At 42.9% G+C, this 26,004-nt stretch overlaps 1 protein-coding gene across 6 annotated transcripts in view; it reads left to right on the top strand.

Moving 5' to 3' along the window:
- The first annotated feature begins 6,209 nt into the window (after positions 1–6,209).
- Positions 6,210–26,004, top strand: part of svep1 (sushi, von Willebrand factor type A, EGF and pentraxin domain containing 1) — a 77,416-nt gene continuing 57,621 nt past the window's right edge. For 4 of the 6 annotated variants that reach the window (XR_013781510.1, XM_079371300.1, XM_079371299.1 and 1 more), the window contains exon 1: positions 7,093–8,264. Coding sequence is in view for 3 of the 6 variants with exons in the window: in XM_079371300.1 (XP_079227426.1) it covers positions 7,719–8,264 (546 nt within the window). In the remaining 3 variants the exon portion in view is untranslated. Of the gene's footprint in view, positions 6,548–7,092; positions 8,265–24,370; positions 24,458–26,004 lie in introns of those variants that run through there. The other 2 variants (XM_079371303.1, XM_079371302.1) reach the window with 2 other exon arrangements.

Here is a 26,004-nt window from a genome sequence, read left to right as displayed (position 1 = left end):
ACTGGACCGATTGGTGGAAACGGGGTTAAATAGTGTTTTTTAGCCAAGACGTAAACTCATTACTAGCTTTTGGACAGACAACAGCCATTTTAACATTGAGCCACTTAAAGCTAATATTACATTGTTTACATGGAAATGTTGATGGTTTATTAGTAATGTTAGCTGTTGTTGTGACTTATTATCAAATGTGTTGTTTCACTGAAGAAAAAAAATAAGTTTAATATTCACTAAAAACATTTGACAAATCACATTCAAAAGTTTCCGAACAAAACGTTTTGGTTCAATAGTTCTGACTTGAGATAGGTGAATGATTGTTTTCCTCATTATATAAACACCACATGAGACACTAACATCCAAAAATCAAAGAATCGATGTCTGCTGTTAAACGCAGGAAAACAACAGAACAGGGCACCAGCGAGAGAAGATCCACGAGATTAAAGACTAAATGAATAAATCAAAGGAAAACACATCGTAAGAAAACAAAGATGATATTGGACACAATGAGAGATAAAAGCACTAATCTGGCCTGTTGAGTTTCTGTGGTTAAAAACAGGAGTGCAGTCCAGTGTAGTCTGAGGTTGAGGGACCTGCTGGTATGTTGTCTCCTCGTATTTCTATGTTTGTGTGTTTGCTTTTCTCTCCGTGTGTACAATATGATCTATCGCTCGTGTGTAGATGTGGAATCTTACACTCTCCTTCTTTGTGGACATTTCCCACGACGACGCTTCACTCTATGTCTCTCACACACTCAGGCCTCATGGTATGGTGAGTGTGTGTGTGTGTATGTGTGTGTGTGTTTTTGTGCATTGGCATTTAACGGCCCATTTCATGAATTACACAATCACCCAAAAGCTAAGGACTCGTTTTCACTCCTCCTGACACCTTTGAGTTTGATGCCTGAAAATGAAAGGTTATAAGACATGCTTGCATGCCTGGGCACCTGTTATGAATGCAAATATCTCCATATTTGCATGTTTTAATTAGTTTTCAGGTTTGGTTGTGCTGGACGAATGAGTGATTGATTACTTGCTTTGGGTAATTTTTAAAGAATGATGGCCGCTCATTGAATCTTTTTGGACGGAGCTCAATCTAAGATGCATAAAGATGCAGAAATGTGACCTTGGTAACATGGCAGCAAGAATATAGCAAACTCTTTTTGTTTATTGATTCTCATCTCATGGTATCAATCAAAACTTGCCTTTTTTTGCACAGGTGGACTGTCTTTATGATGTGGTACAGCTTCAGATTGAGATGTTGCTGTGTGAGGTTATTTTGTAATGGAGGATAAATCTCGTGTGGTCGATTTTTCCGCCTCAAGGACGTCGCTTTCCTGCAGCCTGGTTGGATAAATAAAATATTTATGTGATGTGTGAGTGTAGCCCAGGCTATAAATAGTTGGAGCCAAAAACAAAACCATTAGTTTTCCCTACACAGCTGCTTGTCTTTCCCACAAACACACACAGATGTAAACCCATGCACAGCTTCACTGAATTACACTGACATACGAGATGCACACTGCATTCTGATCAGATTATTGATATTCTGCTTGACTCTGCAGAAGGTGACGTACGATACAAGCTGCAGTCTGTTTCTCCGCTAGGCCGGACCGTTGATGTCTTTCTGTGGAGATTTATGAATGAGAAAAATTATGACAGAAATATTCACTGAAAATATAAATGAGAGCAGCGATCAACCAAGCCTTCAGAGAAGAATTAAAAAACGGACTCTGCAGCTGTTTCAGTCAGAGAACCTGAGAATACAGCTTACCAACAAATTCAGCGTCAAAGGGAACACTGTTATCGTGTTACAGTCATATTCATTTATGGACTATCTAGAGTTCCTCTATATTCGTCTGCTCGGAGCAGTTGGTTGAACAACAGTGGAGAAGGCTTGTAGAGTGCAAAGGGCATCATCACAGGACAATTAATTACAATACTGATAGATAGATAGACAGACAGACAGACAGACAGACAGACAGACAGACAGACAGACAGACAGACAGACAGACAGACAGACAGACAGACAGACAGACAGACAGACAGACAGACAGACAGACAGACAGACAGACAGACAGACAGATAGATAGATAGATAATCGAGCACCTGTTCTGCCCCTGCACACCTTCGCATCCTGCTTTGCAAATTCTTTATTAGACAATCTTTATTATTGAGCTCTGCAGGAGAACAGTGATACAACAGGAAGTAAAGACCACAGCCAAGGACATGCAGGCATGCTTAAACTCTTACCAAAAAAAAAGCCTTTGCTTTGACAGCTGCTGACTTTATTTATAAAACTACCAAACATGGTAGCCGAACATGACTTTTGGAGTGAGTTCAGCAGATGTGAAGCTGTCGTCGTAACCCTTTGGGTCAAAAACACACTGCAGGAAATCATTTATATATCTTCTATCTATCTAAGGATAGGGATACAGGAGTGTGGGGTGAAGGACCACCGATCGCAAGGAACCAAGGGCATGAAGGAAGTTATGGAGAATGAGGATATCAAAATATATCAACATGTTAATTTATTTTTGACTGCAAGTCTTTGTTTTGGTTCCAATTATATCTTCTTTGTAACATAAGTGAAGTATTTAATATATTTTTCTCCCAGTAAAACTTAAGGCATCAATCCGCACAGACGCTTATATTAGTGCGACACCTAGTGGCTTGATGTAACATAGTATCCACAAGGCGTTTGTGGTGTAATGACATGCAGCCGCCTGCAGAGGGCAGAGTAACACAACTCTATAGCACCGTGTGGTCTGTTACTTATAACAGACATTTGAATAAACTCCTTTAAGTGAGTTTTTTACGTCATTTTTATAGTCGTAGGAGAAACGAATTAAATCATTAAAAGGGTAAGTGTTCTTATCTGTAGCTTTCTGGCAATTAAACAGGCTTTTAAGAGTTGTACATCTTCATAACCCTGGTGGTGCCAATAAAGCTATACAAAGGTTTAGCGAGCTGAATGCGGTGAATTTGCTCCTGAAAGACGGATTTTTGTTGTTGTTTAGGGGCTATGGTGGATACTTTTTGTTGTTTAAAGCTACATGTAAAAGTCTCAAATGATTTCATTAGCCTCGGAAAAAAAAACAGAAGACATTAAATTGTGTTAAATTTACCCAACAATGTATATCCCATTTATTTTCCCGCCAGATACGTTTGCTAGGGGCATTTAAAGGAAGAGTTTTCCTCTGTTTAAGAGAAACATTTAATAAAAAGTGGGCATGTAGCGGTAATGCGTTTAAAACATGTTTGTAAATGTTTGACGAAAAAGGAGACTCATAATTACCTACAGTAGAGTGCACGTGTGCGTTCTCTTGCAAGTACTCACGGGAAATAAAGTTTACCTTTGTAGTTCCCTTGATCAAAATCCAAGGGTGTTTGATAAATATGAAAAGTGTAACACAAAACGAGCATGAATTGATTAAATGCCATAAAATTCTAAAAAGATCTTCACTTGTCTCCATCAGCAGCTTCCTATCAAACTGCATTGGGTTAATGATGAACAAGCTCAGGAAAATTCATAAATACCACATCCACGGATTCAAGGACAAGTTGACATATGGTATTAGCATTTATCAGCAGTCATTAGGAAGAAACATCAATATTATTAGAAGGCATAGAACTTCTCACAAACTCTCCATAATTAACATTTCACTTTAATCCACATGATGTAGAAAACCTGAAATCCTGTCTACAATTATTTATATATTTTTCTTCCTTTTAACCTGATTTTAGATCCGACCGAGCCCAGGAGGAATGTCCTCGAAAGATCATCCTCCCGCTGAGATATGGGCTTCATCCTTTAGGCCAGAAATGCAAGAAGAGGAATGTGTTGTCACCTGCAGCTACTGTATCTGTTTGCTCTGGAAGGTTTACAGACAGGTGAGAGAACAGGTGTGAGGGGAGACATTTTATATGTTGATATCCTGCAGTCTTTTTCCTGTCAGGCTGTTTGCCTCTACAGAGAAATATAATTCTTGGAATAGAGAGGATGAAAAAAAAGTAGAGGTAAATGTATTAACCTCCACGTTAGACAATACATTTCCTATTCCAGATACCGTTTGGACTTTAATCTTCTATTTCTTTTTGTGTCCTGTCCAGCATTTCTTTTTCTTGTGTGTATTTCTGTGGACATTTGCAAATATAGCATGTGAAACTTTGCACACGTCCTACGTCCTGCGCTCGCACGCTCCCCCACAGATCCTTAAAAAGTCTTAATTTTTGTTTTTGAAAGTCTGTGTCTAAAAAAAGGGGCCTTAAATTGTCTGGAATTTTAGAAAGGCAGGCATTAAATCTGATCTCTGCGGCCGACTAAATTGGCATAATGTCTGCTTATTTGTCCTGTCTTGTTTTTTGTTTAGCTTTGTGTCTCTCAACGATGTCAGTTTCCACTGCTTTATTTGGATTTGAAAAGCTTTGGACTCTGCTGAATAGGTGGCTGCATGCTCTGAATGGCCTCAATGCATAACTGTAACTCTTAAGAAGCACAAAGGGAAGTATCTCTGACGGGCCTTTTATCATATATACATATATGTATATATATATATATATAGTTTTTTCTGGGGTTGTGAATGGACATAAACATTGTCCTCATATCTGTAGAAGCCTTGTGCACTGTAGGTGTTTCTGCCGTATTCTTTACAGATTTTGCTTAAATGTTCATTGTGACCAACACCCCCAATCACCACACACTCAAAATTCTCCTCTCCATCGTTCACCACCCCCCTGTCTCCCCTGGGACCCCCACGAATGTCTGCTGAGAGGTCTCTAGTGCCAAAAAGCAGGAAGTCACAGCTGTGCTCATCCCCCTTTCAGCATGTGTGAGAGCCAGCAAGTGTGTCTTTTTTTTTTCTGTTGTATTTCCCCCGTCTGTATCCGTGCAAAGATTTGGGTCAGAGTGTGTAGTTTTCGTGTGTGCGTTTCTATCTCTGTGCATGTGTGTGTGTGTGTGTGTGTGTGTGTGTTCGTGTCGCCGTCTGTTTATCTGGCCAGTATGATGCTGGTTTCTATTCCCACCTCTTTGCTGCACAAGTTTCCAGTGCCGTGAAATGAAAGCCGGGCTTATACAGCCTAATAAACACTCTGTGTGCCTGAGCTCTGTGTCATTGTGGCTTACAGTATAAGACTGGCTGCACTGGTGGAAACACACACACACACACACACACACACACACACACACAGTCAAGTTTATACTTTTTATGGTTTTTCTCACTTCTTCTTTTCTTCTTTATTTCACCACTTTCTCTCCAGTTTAGTTCCAGATCTGTTTTCTTTTGTTTTGACTCTGTCTTACTCTACAATATGTAAATATAACAATCAGTCAATCAGTGAATTGTCTGACATCAGTTCTCATTTTCCAACAAAGTTTTTAAATGTGTATTTCTTCCAACAACCGACTTCGGAGGATTTGCTGCATTTCTCTCTTTAATTCTTTTGTTCAATCAGTATTTTCCTTTCTTGGCCAAATAATTTCCCTTTTTTAAATGCAACAGCCTTTGATCACTTGTCAGCCTTCAATGTGGTGTTCAACTTTGGGAGACAGTTAATCGACCAGACAAGTTATCGATAAATCAGGCATATTTCAGCAAATTAAACAAAGCTTTAGGGATACATTCATTCCCCACTCTCTCTCTCTCCCTGATTTCTGACGTTGTCATCTCTCCTGTCTCTGACATAAAGACACTAAATAAAAAAAGAAGAAGGGGATACAGCCTCTCTTGCAACGTCTGTATTTCCTTAAACCTGCCTTCTGTCTTCCAGCCACCAGGGGGAGACTCCACTGGGTGCAAAAAGTACGTTTTTGCAGATTGAAATGGAAGGAGTGGGGAAAAAAACGACTCCCCAGTTGATTTATTACCTCATTGACTTTTCATAATAAGTTTTTTGGTCCCAATGTTTGCTTTAACTTTTCTTCAATACTAATGATGATAAAAGAAGGCCTGTTTGTGCTTCGGGTTCGAGAAATAGCAATGGGAACCAACTCTGCTGTTCAAATATGGAAACCTGTTCGACATTTCTAACTGTGCAGCGTTTTTATGTAATGAAGCGACTGTGGACAAAAGAAGGCTTTTGAAGAAATGTTTAACTTTCACAGGGTCTTCACCTGAGCACCACCCAACAACATCTTTTCAATGGATTTGAACGTCTGCTAAAGTAATGTAGCTGAAGAAAGTCAGGTGCTTTCCCTCATTTGCTCTGCTTACAGTTTGGATTTAGGACAAAGGAGATTGTATCATTTAAAAACAGGTGGCATCCAAACTTTTTTTTTTTTTTTGCTTTTCTCTTTTTCTTTTTCCTTCTTCTCTGCTGCTCCTTGTGCAGCCAGCTCTCTGCTGTAAATCTGCGGCCTCTGGTCTTAACAGGCACAGTGTGCCTCTGTAACACCGGCTGCCTTTGTTTTGGTTACAGATAAAATCAGCGAAGGAAAACACGGCAGCGGAGAGAGAGAGAGGGAGAGAGAGAGGGAAGGCTACAAGAGTCTCGGACAGAGCAGGCTGTGAACGATTCCCTGCGGCGAGGGAGGAAATAGACAAATCCAATGAGTGAGTCGAGCACATCTTCCCTCCTCTTGAGTTGCACGCTGAGAAAAAGAGGGGAGGAGGAAATGATCCTGAAAGAGAGGGATGATTTGGCGAAGCTTGCACTCAACGACTTCCTAACTGCACAAGAAAGACGGACATGTCAGCCTCTCCAAACTTCTGATCGATCTCCTCTGCCCTCTCCTCCCTTTATCCCACCTTAAATCCACGTTACCTTACATGCATGGGGCGTGTGTGTGTGTGTGTGTGTGTGTGTGTGTGTGTGTGTGTGTGTGTGTGTGTGTGTGTGGACATATGGAGGCAATCACACCGCCTGTTGTTCATGTTTTCTTTGGGAATGTTGACAAGTTGACAGGCAAGGCGCTTCACTGACATCTGACAGGAGAGACGGACAGATACAGGGAGGAAGTGTGTGTGTGTGTGGGGGGGGGGGGGTGTAGACACTGAAGATAGGGAGAAGGAAAGGGGGAGGTGAGAGAAAAAGAGGTGGAGAGATGAAGAGGGGGGAAAAAAATGACTTCACGTCCCCGAGACCGGACTGCCCACTTTTTTCCCCTCAGCCTCTCTCTGTCTCTCAACTTTTTCCTCCCTCCTCCTCCTCCTCCTCCTCCTCCTCTGTGTGTTTTTTTTAAATGATTTGGGGATAAGAGGGGAACAAGCATTCAGAGCTTGGCCGACGGTGCAGGCAGGAGCGTCACACAGGGACTGAAGAGGACTGGAGAGGCTTGGGATTTAATTTGGGTCCGATGCACGAGAAGACACAGGAAGAGAAAAAGAAGAGAAAGGGCATCAAGATTAATATAAGATTTTAAATGACACACTTACACAGACAGGCTGTTGCAAAAAAGGAAGAGAAAAGCCAGATACACTGAAATGTTTTTGTAGGAAAAGGAGGCAGACTAAACATTTTTCCAGACGGGCGATTGGAGTTTTCTTCCACTTCAGAGAGACAGAGGCACGTTTTGACTGAGAAGAGAAATCCTCATCTTCACCCAGCGATGCCTCTGAGAAACTCTGAACTAAACTGTTGCTTTCTCCCATCCTGGAAGCAGACGCAGGCGTAGGACACAGTTAGCTTTCCTGAAACGAGGATCCACATTGTCCTTTTTTTTTTCTTCTTTTTTTGTTCCCCTGTAAAGACCCGTGAAGCGCAGGTGTCGTGCTGACTGTCACCATGTCTTCTTTGAGCTTCTGTTTGAAACCATCATGGACTACTTGCCTTCTGGTGTTGTGCCTCCTGGATGTATGGATCTCAGCCTCGCCTGCCCAGCAGTCTCAACCCAAGCAGCAGCCCCGTCGGACCAGGCAGATGTCACCTCTAACCTCCTCGCCACCCGCCGGCAACCTGTCAGAGAGCGCCGAGAGCAAAGTGGAGCGTCTGGGCCAGGAGTTCAAGAGAAACGTCCGCGAGCTGCGAGAAAAAAGCGCCTGCATGGACATGGTCTTCCTGGTGGACGAGTCGTCCAGCGTGGGGGCCAACAACTTCCTGAGCGAGCTGAGGTTTGTGCGCAAGATGCTGTCGGACTTCCCCGTGGCGCCGGAGAACACGCGCGTCGCGCTGGTCACCTTTTCCTCCAAGACCCACGTGGTGACGAGGGTGGACCACATCTCAGCGCCCAAACCCGACCAGCACAAGTGTTCGCTGTTCAACCGGGAGATCCCCGCCATCAACTACAGGGGAGGGGGCACCTACACCAAAGGAGCCTTCCAGAGAGCAGCTGTGAGTCAGAAACGAATCAACGTGAAATGTCTCTTCATGTCTTTACATGGAACATGTAAACCTTTGTTCTAAGTGTGTCTGCAGTGTTGATGTGCGTGTGTGTGTGTGTGTGTGTGTGTGTGCGTGCGCAGGGACTGATTGCAGCTTACTAAGGCTGATGGTAATGATGCCCTGCGTGCCCTCGCTGTTGCTGCTACTGCTTCCTCTAAATTACACACCAGCAGATAGTGAGGGGAAGCCGCTCGCCGGGGCTAATTGTCGAGGAGTTTCCAGTGATAAAAATACCATCAGGAGCGAGCACACGTGTGCACAAGCACACACACACACACACACACACACACACACACATAAAATGGGTAACAGTTTGGAAAAGAGGGACAAATTGCGAGAGGCACGCGTCAGGTGGAGACTTGGTGCGTGGATTGTGGACAGTGTGTGTGGAGTGTGTGAGATGTGTGTGTGTGTGTGTGTGTGAGATGTGTGTGTGTGTGTGTCGACGAAAGGCTTTCAAACAGAAGCCTTTAGATTGTATGTGTGACTGTGTTTGAGAGGCAGGTATTTGGGGGGTTTGTGGGATTACAAGAGGTCAGCATGTTAGCTTGTTTATGGTTTGTTTGATTTGTGCAGCCTGACACACACACACACACACACACACACACACACACACACACACACACACACACACACACACACACACACACTGAGGACATATGGCACAGTTCATCCGTCAAGTCCAAACAGCCCAGCTGTTGGAGCTGTGTTGGTGGTATAGAGACCGGTCCTGTGTAAACACAGCTCAGGCCTCAGAGGGGGCTTTCAGTCACCACTGTTAGTTTGGATTGAACAAGATTCAGGTGCGTTTGAAAAACGACGGCCTTGTTTGTACACTAGCTTCTGGGATTTCTCAGTCTGTCTGGTTGCTGTTGCACCAACACAGCTGAAGGAGTGCACGGAAAACATCACGGTGACAACGGTACAACTCAGAGTTTGGATCGGGTGCACGGGATGGTTACACGACCGCTCGATCCCCGACGTGGTCGATGAAGGGAGACAAGCGCGCTACTTTCACCACAAGTCAGAGCCACAGCACGCGACTTAAACTTCAGACAAGCGAGACTTCAGTTGAAACACATCTTTCAGCAGGTAGACACAACGGAAGTGCAAATCCATCGATGCACATAATCAATGTTTACGTCCCAGACAGGCAGGTAAGAGACGTGCTACAAGTGAGAACGTAACGTTAACGCTGTTTGCTGAAACTTTGAGAGAAGGAGAATACAAGTGCAGCTGATTGATGGACAACACTGACACCCGCTGTGACACGAGGAGGCGGCGGCGGCGGCGTGCTCTTTGGTCAGAGACCGTGAGACGCTGCTCCACGCAGAAGACCAGGGGACTTAATCTCAGCTCGTCAGTCGCTGTTTCCTTCATGTGTGCGCTACAATCTATGGCCTCTGATTAAACCGCTATGGCTAAAATCCACATTGTGGTAATATATACTGGTGCTGATATCTGAGATGAAACAAAACCCCTCAATACCATTAAAAAAAACACATTTTCAAAGTTTAAATCGTTGAAACAAAAAAAAAATTGCGATACTTTTTTAACCAGCAGAGGGCGCTAACTGTGTAGCAGAAGATTATTAGGAGGCAAAAGTGACGTCTAGTTTCAGAGCCTATTTTGCGTTTTGATTTACAGAGAAATAAAAAAATGAAAATCAAATTCATTGATTTCAAATTCATTTCTATCCAAACAAATCGACGATGATTCAAATGGTATCGCTAATATCAGCAGCTTATGGTCCTAAAAATGTGTTTGGCTTCAGTTTTAACTGTAAGACTAAACATAAATCACACCCGCCTTCTTTTATAGATAAAACAACGGGTGAGTCGAGTTTTGGCAGGTTTGCTCTTCAGTCCCTGTTTTAAGCTAACAGCCTTTGGACCACATCGTCAGGCTTAGCGCTGAAAGCTTGGCCCTGAGGACAGGTTTTCAGCTCGCCCTCCTCCTTTAAGCGATGATAAGGAGGCCGCTGGCTGCGTCCCAGCTGCTAAAGACTACAACAAAACAGAGGAAAGGCTTTCTGGGGGAACTTTAGTGGCTTATCGTCATTCACAAACACTCTAAATGTTTTGGGTGATTTATCAAGTGATGTCGTCGTCTGAAGCAGCCAAAGTTGGCTTTAGAAAAAGAAGCAGGGTGCGCTCCTTTTAGGGCCCTTACGTTGGCTCTGAAACACTATTATTGATTCATTCTGATTAAAGTAAAGGTTCACTGTAATTCACTTATCTTAGCCAACAAACACTCCTGTATTTCATTTCCAGTGTGGCATCTGTGCATGGTGAGACTCGGACCTGAGCCGCGTATGAGTAATGGGAAAGCAACGTGCAGCCTACACACAGCCGAGATTTTTTGGAAAGATAGATGAGCCTAACAGACTCAGACCGTGTACCGGTTCTCCAGAAAGCAGCAGACACCTGATGGATTCAGCCTGAGGTTCGCTGTGTGTACACATGATCAAGGGAGTTATGTTCAAATATTAAAAAAACAGCCCCCGAATGTGATTCATCGGCTGATTTTTTTTATCCTCAGTCTGAATCTGACTGGAAAGAGAGAAACGTGGTCGTGGTCTCTTTCCATTGGCTGCATGAAGGAGGGGTCAGCTAACACTGATCTACAAAGGCACACATCCTCTCCTTGCATCATGCACCCAGAGACCTGTAGGAAAGTGTATGTGAGGGACGAATCGGAAACTTGCAGCATGTGTGTGCGTGCACCCAATTAGCGAATTAACGCATGTGCCCGAACACGTGCAGCGTCGAGTCCTTCTGGGGAAAAACGAGTGTTGTAGATGCCTGTGTGTGAAGATGTGAAATAGAGACGGGGAAAGTTAGAGAGTGAGAGAGAGAGGGAAGGTAATTGATAATTGCGGTGTAATAATAATAATAATGCTATATTTTATTCCCTTGGCTGCTCTTCGCTGTTGTAAGTGCTGCTGAAAGCTGGGATCCATTAAGAGAGACGTTTTTCCACCAGCCGTGCATGTAGAGACAGGGCTGTCCTCCAGGTCTGTCTGTCTGTCTGTCTGTCTGTCTGTCTGTCTGTCTGTCTGTCTGTCTGTCTGTCTGTCTGTCTGTCTGTCTCGACAGTGAGTGAAATCTTGTGCGCTGGTCGGAGCCAAATGAGTCACCTTGAAATCCCGAGGCTTTTTTTTTAAGGTGTTGTCCGACAACAGAAAAGCAGTCTGACACAAAAAGCTTAATATTCACCTTGTTCAACATTTAATGGTCCCCTGTGCCAAGGCAGAAGTTTGAACCATTCGACCTGCCGTACAGAAGAAAGTGTTGAGCTGTAATTAATGAAATAAGGAGACGGGATCACACTGTCAAAGAGTCTTTGGAGTCTCACAAGCATTCATTTAGTTTTAAGCACTGAAAGTGATAACAGCGAGCTTGACAGATGTGTTGATGTTGCAGACTTTTGTGATCTGGATTAAGTTGTACCTGTGTCGTACTTTAGGCTCCCTTAAAGTTCCTAAAACTGGAACCACAGCCACCGATAAAACCACATCAGATATGAATCCAGTCCTGTCATAAACTAATTCTAATAATAATAATAATAATATATCCTTCAATTTAAAGACACAGTTCTGCCTTTTGCATGCAATGAGTAGAAAACAAGTTAGATGATTCAGTTCTATAGTAAATATGTGATACAGCTCCTCTTTATCTCGTCATCACTGATTAAAGTCAGCTCATCAGTCTGACTATTCGTTCTCCTGATGCTTCATGTCAAACACCGAGCTCATATTACGAGTGCAGCTCTTTGTAATAAAGACTCACTGGGTCACATTTGAGTTCTGTCTTTCCTCTGAATCACCCACGCTTGATGACCGAGTCAGTGACGACGTCACTCCGTCGTTTTCCAGGACTGTAACTCAGTAAAGCGTTTGAGCGCCCTGACGAGGACCCTCTCTTCTTCAGCTCAGACGGAGGTCGCTCTGAATCCTCCTTCTTTTCTCTCTCCTAACTGCGACTGCCCTGAAAACGTTGATCCATTTTCCTGCTCTCTTTTTAACTCCCATTTGATTTATTTTCCATGCATTTGACTTTTACATGACCAAATGTCTTCGAGGCACTGTGGCTCAAATCCTTTGATTTGATTCGGTTGCTTTACGAGTAAACTTGTGGATCCAAGAATTATGGCTTTTTCCATTGTTGAATTTATTACAGTTGGCCTTTGTTACAAATGTCAGCAATGAAAATACAGGGAGAGAAACGTCTGCATGTGTAACAGCCACTAAAAAAATCTTCCCATCACTTTATTTTTTTTTTTGTCTCATCCGTTTTCATAGTGAACATTTGTCTTTGTGTTGCCAGACTCTAACTCCTGTTGCTCTCTGCAGGCAGACCCGGCTTCACCCCGAGACACGGGGACTAAACTTGACCGTGCGGCATCTCAGTGTCACTCTGTCTTTACAGATGCGTACGACGCAGACAGACGGGCAGCGTGTGAAGACAGAAGACGAGAGTCGGGGGGTTAAAAAGAAGAAAAAAAAAAAAAAGTTGTTGAGGAATCGATAGAAAGAATGCAGCTCTTGCTCAGAGTAATGTTTTTACCTGATTGCCGGTTAGGCTCTGTCTGTATCTGGGTCAAATCAGACTGTAGAGAAGTTTACGGACTGAAGCCACTTCATGAAAGACGCTGAGACAAGCCGTGTGTTTCTGGGACTGAGATCTGTATGTGTTGGACCAGCAGGTGGACTTGAAGATCCTTCAGTTAAAAACGCCAGAGACTACTTATGTGCTCTACTGTGTGTGCCACAAAAAACACCGGATCACACTCATTATTAACACACACGCACACACACACACACACACAGAGTATTCCCAGTCGTCGTCATATAATCCTCGTCGAGCGTCGGATGCTGCACCCTGTCATTTCCTTCTTTGTGCTTTTGTCCTAAACTTCGAGCTCGAGACTTGTAAACAACAAAACCGACCAAACGTCCCGTTTTTAGCCTCATTTCAGTCCAGCTAACTGCGTAAGCCGAGCTGTGGTGTGTTTGGTGTCGTGCCTATTTCCAAACTCATTCACCCTCTTTTTATTCAGAAACACATCATGGACCGGTTATTTTTCTCATAGCTGCTCTTTTCAATAAGCAGACTTAGATTAGAGCGCGAATTTATCAGGTCAAGTGTGCAGACAGTCCAAGCTTCTGTTTCAGAGAGGAGCACTTGTCAATCACCACGCAGACGACGAGCTTTTCCAAACCGCAAGAAGCCGATCAAATGTTGAAGTTTCCTCGGGGTCACTGCAGTTTCTTCCATCGGTCGTCACCCTCCCAGCACCGAGTCAGGCAGGACGACGTCACTGTCCTCAGCTTTTGACGCAGTTCAGTCAAAATGCGCTGTTGTGTTTTATAAAACATCGTCTGTCAGATGAAATGAGGCGTGTTGAAGTTTCTCATGTTTGGCGTGTCAGAGAGAGGTCCTGTACTGTGCTCACACGCGTGCACGCTTGATGCTCATTGTCCAGTAATGAGCGCACAATGCAGGAAATGAAAAAACCTTTAAAGTCTACAGTGGGTCATTTTTCAGGGTCCTTTTCATATTTACTTGCTGGAGTGTTTTTGGTTCTGCAGGCTGAGTCACAGGGCCGGTTTTAAACAAGCCATTAGTGTTGAACTGGATTCAAACCAAAACAAAACTCAAGCTGAGCTCTCATTTTTAATAACATTTGGCGTTACGCTGTAGAGGAATGTCATGGAGGGCAAACTGGAGCTCCACTTCTCCAGTCTGGTCTCCCTAAAATAGACGCACGTTTGAGACTGTTGCACAAAAGAAAAAGGGAGGGCGACTAATACTCGCTGAAGAAATGCACACCGCAACAAATGAAAGCAAGGTGCACCTCTTTGATGCCGTCCCGGTAGGCTGAGCCCAGTCGTGATAAGAAAAGTCTCTGTTTCCTGTCTGAGGCCATGCTGCAACTTCCCAGTATCTCACCCTTCATCATTTCCTCCCCCTCAGTCCGTCTGCTTCTGCCCGCTCCTCAGTATCAGAGGAGACGGGAGGATGGAGCCGACTCACCTACCAGCCAGAAAGGGAAAAAAAGCCCTGATAAGACAGAAGCCAGACAGCAGCATCTGTAACCTTTCTGAGTCAGGTCACGACCATCGTACCTCATAAATCTGTCGAGTTATTTATGGGGGGGGGGGGGGGGGGGGGTAGTATACCCCAAATAATCAAATGTGAAGCAAATAAAGAGACGCTTAAGTTTACATACACAGATCTCAGAGGATCTATGATGTGGAAACACAGTCGACAGCACAACCGGGCCTGAAGGTTTTTAATACAATCTATAATTCAGCAAGAAAAAGAAAAGTCCGAGCAGAAAAGAATAATAATGTGTCATGGGATATTTCCCTTCCCCGAAGCTTCTTAATAATCGTCGTGCAGATTTGTTCTGAGAGTCACTCGAGGAATCTCGACCCTCAGGTTAGAAACCACTGAGCAGCTGGAAATGAGGATTGCAGCGCTCGAACCTTAAGCGCCTCTTGTATTTCTATTTCTTCCTAAGCTTTTTCAACTCGACCGTATTTGTTAAGGATTGGACTTTATTACGTGGTGTGTTGCTGTTGGAACGCAGGTGCCTCCCGAGGCTCTCGGCTTTCATTTGGTCTTAAATACATAGATGATGGTCAATTTGAAATGTCATGTTGTTGCAAGCAGATATCTTAGTATGACTTCAACAGTGGCTGTAACAAGCCCCGCTCTCATGGCTTCAAATCAGAACGTAACCAGAAGAACTTTGCTCAATCCAAATCATCTCATTTTTGTGCGTCTACGAGTCGAGCACTCGCGCTTCGCTGGATGCTCACCTGGCGCCGGTGCTCGGGGCGTCGTCGGATGGAGAGCCATTCAGACCTTGTCATGGTGATTGAGACAATAGAGTCAACATGAGTGTGTGTGCTTTGGGTGTAAGAGGAACAAAATGCCTCAGTCTCCAATGGCTCCTCTGGGTCTCTTCATACTGACAAATATTCTCCTTTTTCCTCTTTCATAACTCCGTCCGTCATCCTGAAGTCTGCTGCACTGAGGCTTTGTGGAGCGTTCAGTCAGTTTGGACGTCATTACGACGTCTCCTTGGACTGGAGGAAACTGTAGCAGTGTGACTGCTCACGCCAAATCACTGAGATTACAAACCTTTTCAAACTTTTCCCATAATCCAGATTCTTCAAGTGTTTCTCCTGTAAACATTCGGAGACAGACTGCTGATTCATCCGGCCAAGATCAGACAACAGGGACAGACCACAAACAGCTGATAAACTTTTCATCTTAACCGTAAGCAAGTACAGCCGACAAAGTCCTTTAAATAGGCTAGAAAGAAAACATTACCTTTACTTGAAACCATCAGACATGTACATATCTTCAACCTCAGTGAATTATATTTCCTTTTCAGCTCATACACATTTAGCTCTTCTCTAAACAAAGACCTGCTGCTCAGAGAGGTTTCTGACACGTATGTATTACAGCTACACGGACCTAAAAGAAGAATTACCCAAAGATATTAGATGCATTAAAAACAACATGTCCACAAAATTAGCACTTGCTTATTTAATCATCTATTTATCCGTGCCTTCAAAATGCACGCAGCTGGTCCGAATGTGGTGAGAGTGCACTCTGCCTCGCTGTGTCTAATTGTACAGACAATATTTTCCTTTTGTTACTTAACGGCTCCTTCTCTCGTCACACTCTGCTCACCCCTGCCCTCCTGCCTGAAATGGATACCGAATATTTTCCAGAAACAGGGGCCTACTTTCCGACCTCTGGACGTTTCGAAGGACCCCGAGGCCTCGACTCGCTCACACTCACACAGAAACACACACACACACACACACACGAAACTTAGCATGCAAGCCGGCCTGGTACAACATGACCTCCGGCTACAAGCAGAAAGAAACAGGATCCACATTTGTTTTAAGCTGAACATCGAGTTGTTTGTACAAACAGATGAGTTTTAACTGATCAGTCTGCTCTGTAAAAGCTGAATGATGACTGAGAACCCTTTGAATTCTGACTGTCACACTTGTAACAGGAAGTGTTGACAGACAGCAAGGTACAGCAGAGATATGTGGCCTTTAGAGGTCAGCTCAGTTCAGCGGTCATGGCAAAGATGTTTTATGCATTGGAAGCTAAACACGGTCCAATCAATGCAACAACAAAAAAGTAAAGAAAGTTCCCCTCGTCTTATCTTCTTCTGATTTTGTAGAAAAATAATTAAAAAGTAATTAAACATTCTGATTATATTGTCTGTTAATGGACCAACCAGCAGCTTCAGTTTAGAAAATGCTCTAAATAACTCCACAATATGTTTCGATCCCTTTGTCCCACATTGTTTTGTAATAGACTTTCCAAACTCTGGATATCTCATCTGAAACAAAAAACCTTCAATCTGACAGAGCAGAGGGGTTTTTTGGTTGTTGTTGTAGAGGTCACTGTTTCCCTCCAGCAACTCTCCAAGCATCCTGCTCCCATCTGTATTCACAAGTGGAGACACAGACTTGGCCGTGTAACATCTTTTTATATCCTTCCTCATCCTCTTTAGATCTTTTTTTAGGAGATCAGCAGTCTTTCCACTTCAGGAAACCCCGACGAGTCCAAAACAAATGTAGGGAAACCCAAGTTTCTAATCGATGTCCCTGCCAAGAAATGTCCAGGAGTCGATTTGTTCGGCGAACTGGCGTGATAAGGTTTCACACAATATGATTTTGATCAATTTAGTCTGTAGATAAAATACATTTAACTGAGGTACAAAAGAACAGTTTGAGACAAGCTAATGGAGCCAACAGCTGCCAAAACAGATGGACAGGATCAGACTTTGTGGGAATGGATGCTTCTTTGCATCCATATCTGAAAATATTTACACATCAGTGTTTTTTTTTTCAGCTCTTGTAGACTGTGCCGAAAGGTTGTAAATTTCTGCTCTTTTTGCTGATAAAGCACTTGGCTTCTTCCAAAGCTGCTGAGTTCGGCGTCTTTTCGATCACTGTTTGAATCAAACCGTCTGCATTCCAGAGGCTCTGTGTTTTTTTCCTCAGGGCCAGGTGATACCTCCATCTGTCTAATTCATGTCTTTCCGTTTGTCTCTGCTTCTTCCCCTTCTTTTTTTTTTTTCTCCTCCCACGAGGGTACGCAGCGGTCTTTTTAAGCAGACGTCAGTGTTTACAGCATGTACTGCTTTGGATGCTGCTGACAGTGTCCCATTTTTTTGCCTGAAGCTGAAGCTGTTGTGAATTAAAATAATAAAATAAAAACAACTGGTCTTTGCTACGGCTCAAACCAGCAAGTCCTGTGTGGGTAAAAATAGAGAGAATTTAAACAGAGTTAAGATCATTTGAAACAAGGAGGCGTTACCTTTTGTACACGTGTTCCTAAATGATCCCTTTGCTTCTCGTATTATAGATTCTGATGCTGATAGGAAAAGCTTCGACCAACTCTTCCAATGTTGCCAAGAGATTATTGCGTACTTACAAATACTCTTCTTTTTCCAGTCTGTAGTTTATAAAGCAATAAAACAATGATGATAATACATCTGTTTATACAGCGTGTCATTGATATGCTGTAGGTGCTGTGGTGATAAAAATGACACGTTAATTATTCTTAGATACATCGTCAGGTCACATCTGTTCTTGGGTCTGTTTTTCGCCAGTTCGTCTTGACTAGTCAACTCTGAGTTCATTTTTGAAGGTGGGCGGTAGCAAAGTGAGCTCCCATGATTCCTCGCCAGCCTCGACATCATCTTCTTCACATAGGCCTACGGTGCGTTTCATTCTTCTACAGGTCATCAGATTATTGTAAAAACAGCTGAAGACCTCAACGCAGCATTAAAGAATTTGCTCTCTAGCTTTTGCTTTAATTAGCTCGACCAAATGTGTCTAATGTGTCTTCGGCATTGTCTAATGCCGAAGGAAAACTGTTCCAGAAAGTTCCAGAAAAAAACCTGTTCAACAAACGTCTTCTGTCTGACCTTGAGCACCGGCCCTGTGCAGACCTCGAAAAACTCCAGACACATCACTTGTGTGTGCATGTTCCTCGCTGCATTTTCTGCATCCAACCAAAAGAACCACAGTGATGTATGCCTGAAGATCGAAACACACCCAGATTTTTTCCACTTTATTGCACCACATCCCAACCCCCGGGACAATCCTTCAACCAGACTCTCATCAGAAATGACTGATGAACTGCGGTCGTGGATTCTGGTTGATCAGACTGTGCATCAGAATGTGGGATTAACGCTACAGATGGATTGGTGGGACATGAGAGGAGAAATGGAAGTGGGGCATACTTTACAAGTTTCACACGGATGTGTCTTACCTGAAGGAATGCATTTGCTCTCAAAGTTTTTCCAGATTTTCTTGCATTAGGAGTCAGATAATTCACCGGGGAGGAAATGACCACGGTCCACTTCATCTTTCAACCCGGTCCTGAAAGAAATGAGTCTCTTGCTACTTGCTACTCTTCAGTCATAATTATCCACCACCCCTTTTTTCACTCCTTTTTGACAAATCGGGATTTGAATTGAGCTTCAGAGGTCAAGCTTTACGCCTCCCAGCTGTGTAAAACCCAGATGTCAGTAAACTCCCATAACGCACACATGCAGCCGCCTCAGATTCATTTTTTGTGCATTACCCCGACCCCAAACGGTCCCTCTGAGACAAGGTTCTTATTTTAATTGCTGCAGAGGGGAGAAGTGTGCAAGTCCTGGTTCTGTCATGTAAATCTGATCTAGTGAAAATGGGGGAGTCTGCAGGAGCTGCTGCTGGTTCATAAAGCAGGATTGAACTAATTCAGCCTCCGTTGGGAAAACTTGAATAGCACAGACACTTTCAAGTACACCCAGCTGTGTGCAGATAAAGTTATCCTAAAGCATAAAGAGCAGAGTGTGTCACAGTAGTAGCTGCCAGAAGCCTTGTCCTACCTTGAAGAAGAATCTTATATTACCAAACAATTAATGTTTTGTCTCTATTTTATATTTTATCACAGAAACACTTTTCTAAGCAGTGAAGTCACAGGTGTAAAAAGCAGCACTCTTCCTGCTATGAAATCTTGCACAGTGGGATCCACTTTTCTGATGGTGTTTGTTTCCTTATTACTTGGTGTTTAGCCTTCTGTTCTGGCATCATGTGCATTCAGTTTGTGTGACATTAGCAGACATTGACATTGCTCAGAGCTCATTTCAAGCAGTAATCTAGATGATCTGAATTGTATTCCTTTTGGTTACAACTCTACCGCCCATTCTCGGATGATTTCCATTTATCTTCATCCTGGTAATGTCATCTAGGTAATGAGTCTGTAATGGTGTAAACTAATTTGTGAAAATCTAATGAGCTGACTGAACTCATCGGTATGCCGTCTTTAACTCTTTGATGCAGAACTAAAGCGTCTCCAGCTTTACTCCCGGTGGTCAACCTACACATGTGGCTATTAGCACACTTTCCTCCACACATCACGCCAACACTCTTAACCTCACACTCAGTTCTTTCCACTCAGTGTGTATTCACACAGACACACACATGGACACAGATTTCCTCTTACTTAAAATACTACTCAGAGATTGATAGGTGCTGCTGACACTCGCCTAACGTGTGGGTGTGGGTGTGTGTGTGTGTGTGTGTGCGTGAGTTAGTGAAGGCGATAGTTGAAAGCTGTAGGGGGTGAGGTGTTGAGGTGGAGCGGTACGGAGGGGAAATATGTGATTCAGAAAAGAGTGTGGAAGGGCTTTGAAGAACACTTCTGTCGTCGGGGTCAAAGGTGAGGGGGGCGTCAGCAGAGACAGGAAGTGACTATCAGCAGCTTTATTGGCTGCCATGAAACTCCATGATCAGCAATGAATGTCATAAAAAAAACCTGCTGTCTGTGATCTCACTGGAAGCGTCTTTCCACCAGAGCAGCACGTCTTGGAAAACTTCTTCCAAGGATAAAGTGATGCAAGTTTCCTGCTGCTAATTTTTAATCTTGACATCATTTGATCATTTTTAAATTGACACGATCCGTCTACAGCAGCTTGAGTCCTTCAGTTAATAAAGAAATGCTCATGTTGTAATCTTAAAGAACACTTTGCGTTCACTATTAACTACTATAAACAAGTTTAAAAGCTTGGAAACAGACGTTGACGAACCATCCTGGACAAAAAGTCCAGTAAGTTGTAGTTTTAGGCAAAAACGGTCCTGTTATTTATACCATGCTGGCATATCCATTGACCTCTAACATTGAAAGATGACCATGCAAAACCTTCCACTTTTCAATTTCTTGCTACAAATGCAAGAACTTTTTAAATGTTCTGTGTTCGCAAAGTAAGTTGTAGACCACAGCTTTGCAGTGGAAGACACAAATCGCCCAAATTTGTCAGCGTTGGTATTTGCCTTGGCATTTTAAGATTAAGATTTACCAAAAGTCTCATACATTGGCACCTCAGAAAACCAAAAGTATTTCAAAGAGCCAGCAGTGGCAAACTAAATAACAGCGTTTTTTATGGACTAAGGCATGTAGGTCTATTAGTAAACCACTTGCCATGTTGCGGTCTCTGTTTGGGAGTGCCAGATTCCATTTGCTTGTTTTCTTTGGTGACTGAGTGTATGTGTTTGTCTCCGTTTGTTAGAATGACTATAAGTAGGTAATTGGTGTATGTGCGTAAACCCACAAACATCCTGTTTTCCTTGTTTGTTTGCTTCTTCACATTCTTCAGGTCTTGTTGTGCAAGACTGTCGATTCTGCAGGTATTTGTCGCGAGAATGAAAGTCTGTTCAAGGTCGTCTGCCAGCGTGCTTTTCACTTCATACGTTCCCGTTTGATATTTAGCAAGAAACCCCGTCCAGCAGAAAAAGTTAGAGACCATCCAAAAGAACGTCCAGAGAAGAACACGATACCGTTTGAGCACATTTAGTTTCAATTCAGGTTATCCAAACAATAAAAGCAGGCGTTTCCAAGCAACAGCATATTTGTATCTGTATTTTTGTTTTCCTGGAGAACAAGCGAGTGCACCAGTCTATTTAGTTCCACATTTCTTTGATTTATTGTGAGGATCTTTGTAGAAATCCATGGCAACTCCGGCAGAGTCTACATGCGAAGTTAAGCAATAATAAGTGATCTCTCTTTGAATTATCCCCTCGCTTGTGATTCCGTTGTGTTGGGAGGTTTAAGAAAATGTGACCTCCCAATAAGAGACAAGTCCAGAACAAACAGGAGAATCAATACATTAAAAAAAACCCTCCATCAATCCGTGCCACAAACATAGATCTCTCTAGATTCCCTGTGCTATCAGAGGAAATATCCACCGACAGCTTGTGCCAAGACAAACAGACCCCCCCCCCCCCACCCCCCCCTGTAGGAGAAGAAATAAGAGGACAAAAAGAGGGGAACATGAGGAAAAACAGCAACAACTGTCAACATAACAAAGGAAAATGCTGCGTCTGTCTCCACAGTGTGGTCGGGGATAAGTCTGGACAACACGGGATACGTTTTCACGGATGCTTAAAGCCAGCGACAGTCACCAAATCATTCCCTGCGTGTAAGCACTTTCAACACGCCAGTCAGGAATCAACCACACTGTTGCCTTTGTTTATTTCAAAAATGAAAGCTCGGCCGTAGAGAGATGGTGCTGTGGCTGCTGAGGTAATGATCTCATGACTCTCACTAAGATGACATAACTTGTGGGATTCTCTCCATTCCTTAACCTAATTCTTTTAAAATCGGATTTTTATGTCACTTGTAGATCATATCAATTCAACCACAGTACAATTTAGTGGCAGACAGTTTTTCCAGCTGTAAGAGAAATAAACTTTAGTATCAGAGTTTGTTTCACTGGAGCTAATTGCTTATGTATGAATCTGTCAGAAAATGGGCTGAGATACTTTAGCCTCAGTAGACCGAAACTTAACAAGAAACCTCTTAATATACTCTCACCGCCTTAAATCACATAGTTATTATATTTTACATGCGTCTGTCTGGTTGCTCAAAGGTATCCTATTAGCAAAAACGACAGACACATACTCCATATTTGAAGACTGCAGGCAGAACCCAAATATATTTACACTTTAACCAATACAGTAGGTGATGAAATATCAATTCAGCGCCAAGCTTCACCAACAAGAAAAAACAATAACTGGGCAACATTTTAACAAAATCATTGGTTTTGTGAAAATATGTTGATCATAATAAAGAACACTTCTGAAAGGGCTTTCATACTGTATAATACAATGAGATTAAGAGCGCCACCAGTGATTGGATCATAATCAATAATTCCATAAAAAGCCCATACAATGAAGGGCAAACTCATGTCAGAAGCAATATAATAAAATATTAGCACTATGTGAATACAAACAGAGCCACAGAGTCAAAGTGTCGGTTTAGTCCCAGGTTTACTTTGTAGGCTGATTAAGAAGCGTAATCTGGTCCAATATTAAATTGGTTCTTTCTTTTCCATATTCACCATTTCACCAAGTTACATGCATCCAGACATGTTGTTTTTCCAGCATACTTTTATCCTAAATTCATTCCAATACATAACTTAATGCTGGTCAATCCCTCGATTGATGATTCAAATGTTTTAATGCGAGCTGAGAGTGCCATTTGAAGAAGTGCTTGTTAAACCGCGGCTGTCGTACTGAACAGTTCACTGTTCATTTGAGAATTGGTCCATCACTTTCCACACGTTGAGTCCCGCCGACAGCTCAGATAGAGCGAACTGAATGGTGTTATTTAAATTCTTCAAATGTCACGCACGTGCTGCAACCATATAAACGACATACTGTAAATTTAAAAAGGGAAGGTTGATGACATGAGGCAGATTGCCAAGTCAGGCCGACCCCATAATCGTCCAACTGGCACCCTGGCCGTAACTCCTCCGGTTATTCATCCCCCCCCCCACTCAATCAAACCAGCTCAGCCCGTCCAATTACCCAGAATGCTGTGTCCAATTGGAACACGGTCAGTGCCTGAAGTGTTTCTCTCAGCACTTCGTTCCGCCTGAGACCAGCGGGGGGATAATTGAATGAGTTTCTCATTTGCCAGCCAAGATAGCCTTTCCCCTTGGCGTTACATTGTGGAATTAGCTTCAGTCTTTCTCCCCGAGTCTTTCCTCCTCCTCTCGTCGCTACTGCTTCAGTCGTTGAGTTTGATGAATGGTGTTGTGACAGAAATCTTCAGGCGAACACACACAGCCATCCAGCCTACCGTGTCTGGCAATTAAACAACTGTCCTCACTCTCTTCTCCTGCAGTTTGGACGCTTTTTGCAGCCCTCTGTCAAACTGGGCTCAGTTTGGGCCTGCCGACTGATCCACATTACACAGGCAGGCTTAAGTGAAGACTTTTAAATCATTAGGTAGGGGTAAGTACGTCAGTAGCTGCCAAATTGGGAGCACTTTCCTGTAATGGCTCTCTGTTCTAGGAAAAAATTTCCATCCCTAAAATTTTGCCAATTTTACCCCAGACAGGTTAACAATTATCCATGTAGTCTTTATAAAACTTGAAAAACACCATTTGTGGGTTTGGAGCCTCTCCTTTAAGCACAATAATTGCACTTTAAACACAGTGATTGATGAGGGATCCTCCTTTAAAAATGTTCTGACTCTCTCTGCAGTACAGACACCTAAATATCAGCATTTATCTTAAATGGGACATGTGAAAAGCTTCATTTATACTCTCGAGTTGAATTTACGCCGTTTTACACCAAAACCGAGATCCGACACCGTAACCTGACGCGTACATACAGTAAACATAAGAGTGACTGTTTTAAACACTTGTAAGCTCCAACTTCAGCACACTAGAGAAAAATGACACAGAGACATCAGTTCACATACAAACAACCAACAATGAGGCCGGCACAAAGGCTGCAGTCAACACGTGGAAAAATCTGTAAACTTATGCACTGATAGTGTTTAATTTCAAGACCAAACACAAACTGTTGCTCCAGATCAGGGGTGTCAAACTCCAGTCCTGGAGGGCCAGAGACCTGAGTCTCCCTGCTCCAACACACATGCTTAAAACCAGTGTGTTGTCGTCAGGCTGTGCAGAAGCCTGATAATGAGTCGCTCATTGGATTCAGCTGCGTTGGAGCAGGGAGACGTGGATCAGTCTGAGGAAGCCGGCCCTCCAGGACTGGAGTTTGACACCCCTGCTCTCGATCAAAGAAGGTAAAACTACACTCCTATGACATGAAAACTTTCAATTAAGCCTTAAACGTTTTGGACTTTTAAAAAAATGTTGGGAAACCTTGAGTGTAATGAATTCTTCTCGGACAGATGCGTTTACATGCCACACTCAAACAGCCATGTTTTTATTCCCCAACAGATTTTATGACTTGGAAGCAAAACGTGTAAGTATCGGTTGCAGAAACAGATCCAGTCGTTTCACAGCTGTCTGGTTTATTACTCCTACATACATTTTTGCAGAGTCTCAGTTTAATTGCAACATGTGACTGTGGCTGGACAACAGCAGGCTTGTGTTGGTGCGGTCGAGAAGAAGCTTTCAATGGACACTTCAAATTTAAAGATAAGTGGGCATGAATGGCCGTCTCTATCAGAAAATTGTGACTACGGATGTATAAAATCTTTAGATATTTCAACTATGCAAACAAGCCTTCATCAAAATGTAGCAAACATCTCTCTTTGAAACATAAAAAAAAACAGACAGGTTAGATTTTTCCACATTTAATCTGAAGGTTTTTGGCAGTCAGTGCTTCATAATAAGAGTTGAATTCACCAGAGTCAGGGAGTTTTCTAAACTTGCTTTAACACGACAATCTAATTTGCCAATAAAAAAATAAAAAAAATGAGAGGACATTTATGAGATGGACTGTCTGCTGTATCTGAGACAAGTTTCAAGTCTGTACAAGTTGATTTACATACCACAACGTCATGATCTGTAACTAAGAGGCAGAAAGGAAAGACATGAATCTCAAAAAACCTAAAGAACTTTCACAACTTCTCAGGGTAAAATATACATGATGTGCAGAACCTGCAGGCGGGAACGTAAGCATGCTGGGTGGCCCTGGTGGAAACTGGTCTCCCCGCTCTCACTGCGTCCGTCTTGAGGCTACCCAGTGAGCAACATACTGTAAGTGTGTGGAAAGTTTGTGTGAAGTAAAGTTAGCGAGGCAGAGATGATGTGGCAGTATGTGAGAAGTGTGGAACAAATTGAGACAAAGCTTGAAGGCAAATGTTCAGGACCACTTCAAGAAGATACATGTGCTCTCAAGTCCAAACAACTCCGCATTTGTTTGCCTTTAAAGTTGGACTGAACCACACTTTTGAAAGAATTATATAATCTGACTCAGAGGCCTTTTATTGGATAACAAAATGTGAGCTACTCACTAAGGCACAATGAAGATCATGGTTTAAAACTGATCTCAAGCATGATACAAAGGATATTTTCAAGTTACTAGTTAATCTCAAATATCCAAAGTATGCGTCCTTGAGATGTTGCTCAATATCCCAGATTTGAGTCTGGTGTCTGGATCTGTGTTTCTGCGTGCATGTTGTTCTGTTTGGCCCCTACAGAGTTATTGTTGTGATCCTTACCACCCAGGCCAAGAGCGGATAGCCTGTCATAATAAACACTCTCCCTTCCGACGCACAGGGAGACAGCGTTACAGAACGGATGCAGTTGGATTGCCTCTTTTTTTTTTTTTTTTTTTTTTTAATCCACTGAGGAATGTCTGCAAATTAAAGATATTTTGGAA

This window comes from Symphodus melops (assembly GCF_947650265.1).
Source record: "Symphodus melops genome assembly, chromosome: 20".
NCBI classification, from domain to species: domain Eukaryota; kingdom Metazoa; phylum Chordata; class Actinopteri; order Labriformes; family Labridae; genus Symphodus; species Symphodus melops.
The sequence above is the reverse complement of the archived record's forward strand: the minus strand, read 5'-3'. Positions and strand labels throughout refer to the sequence as shown.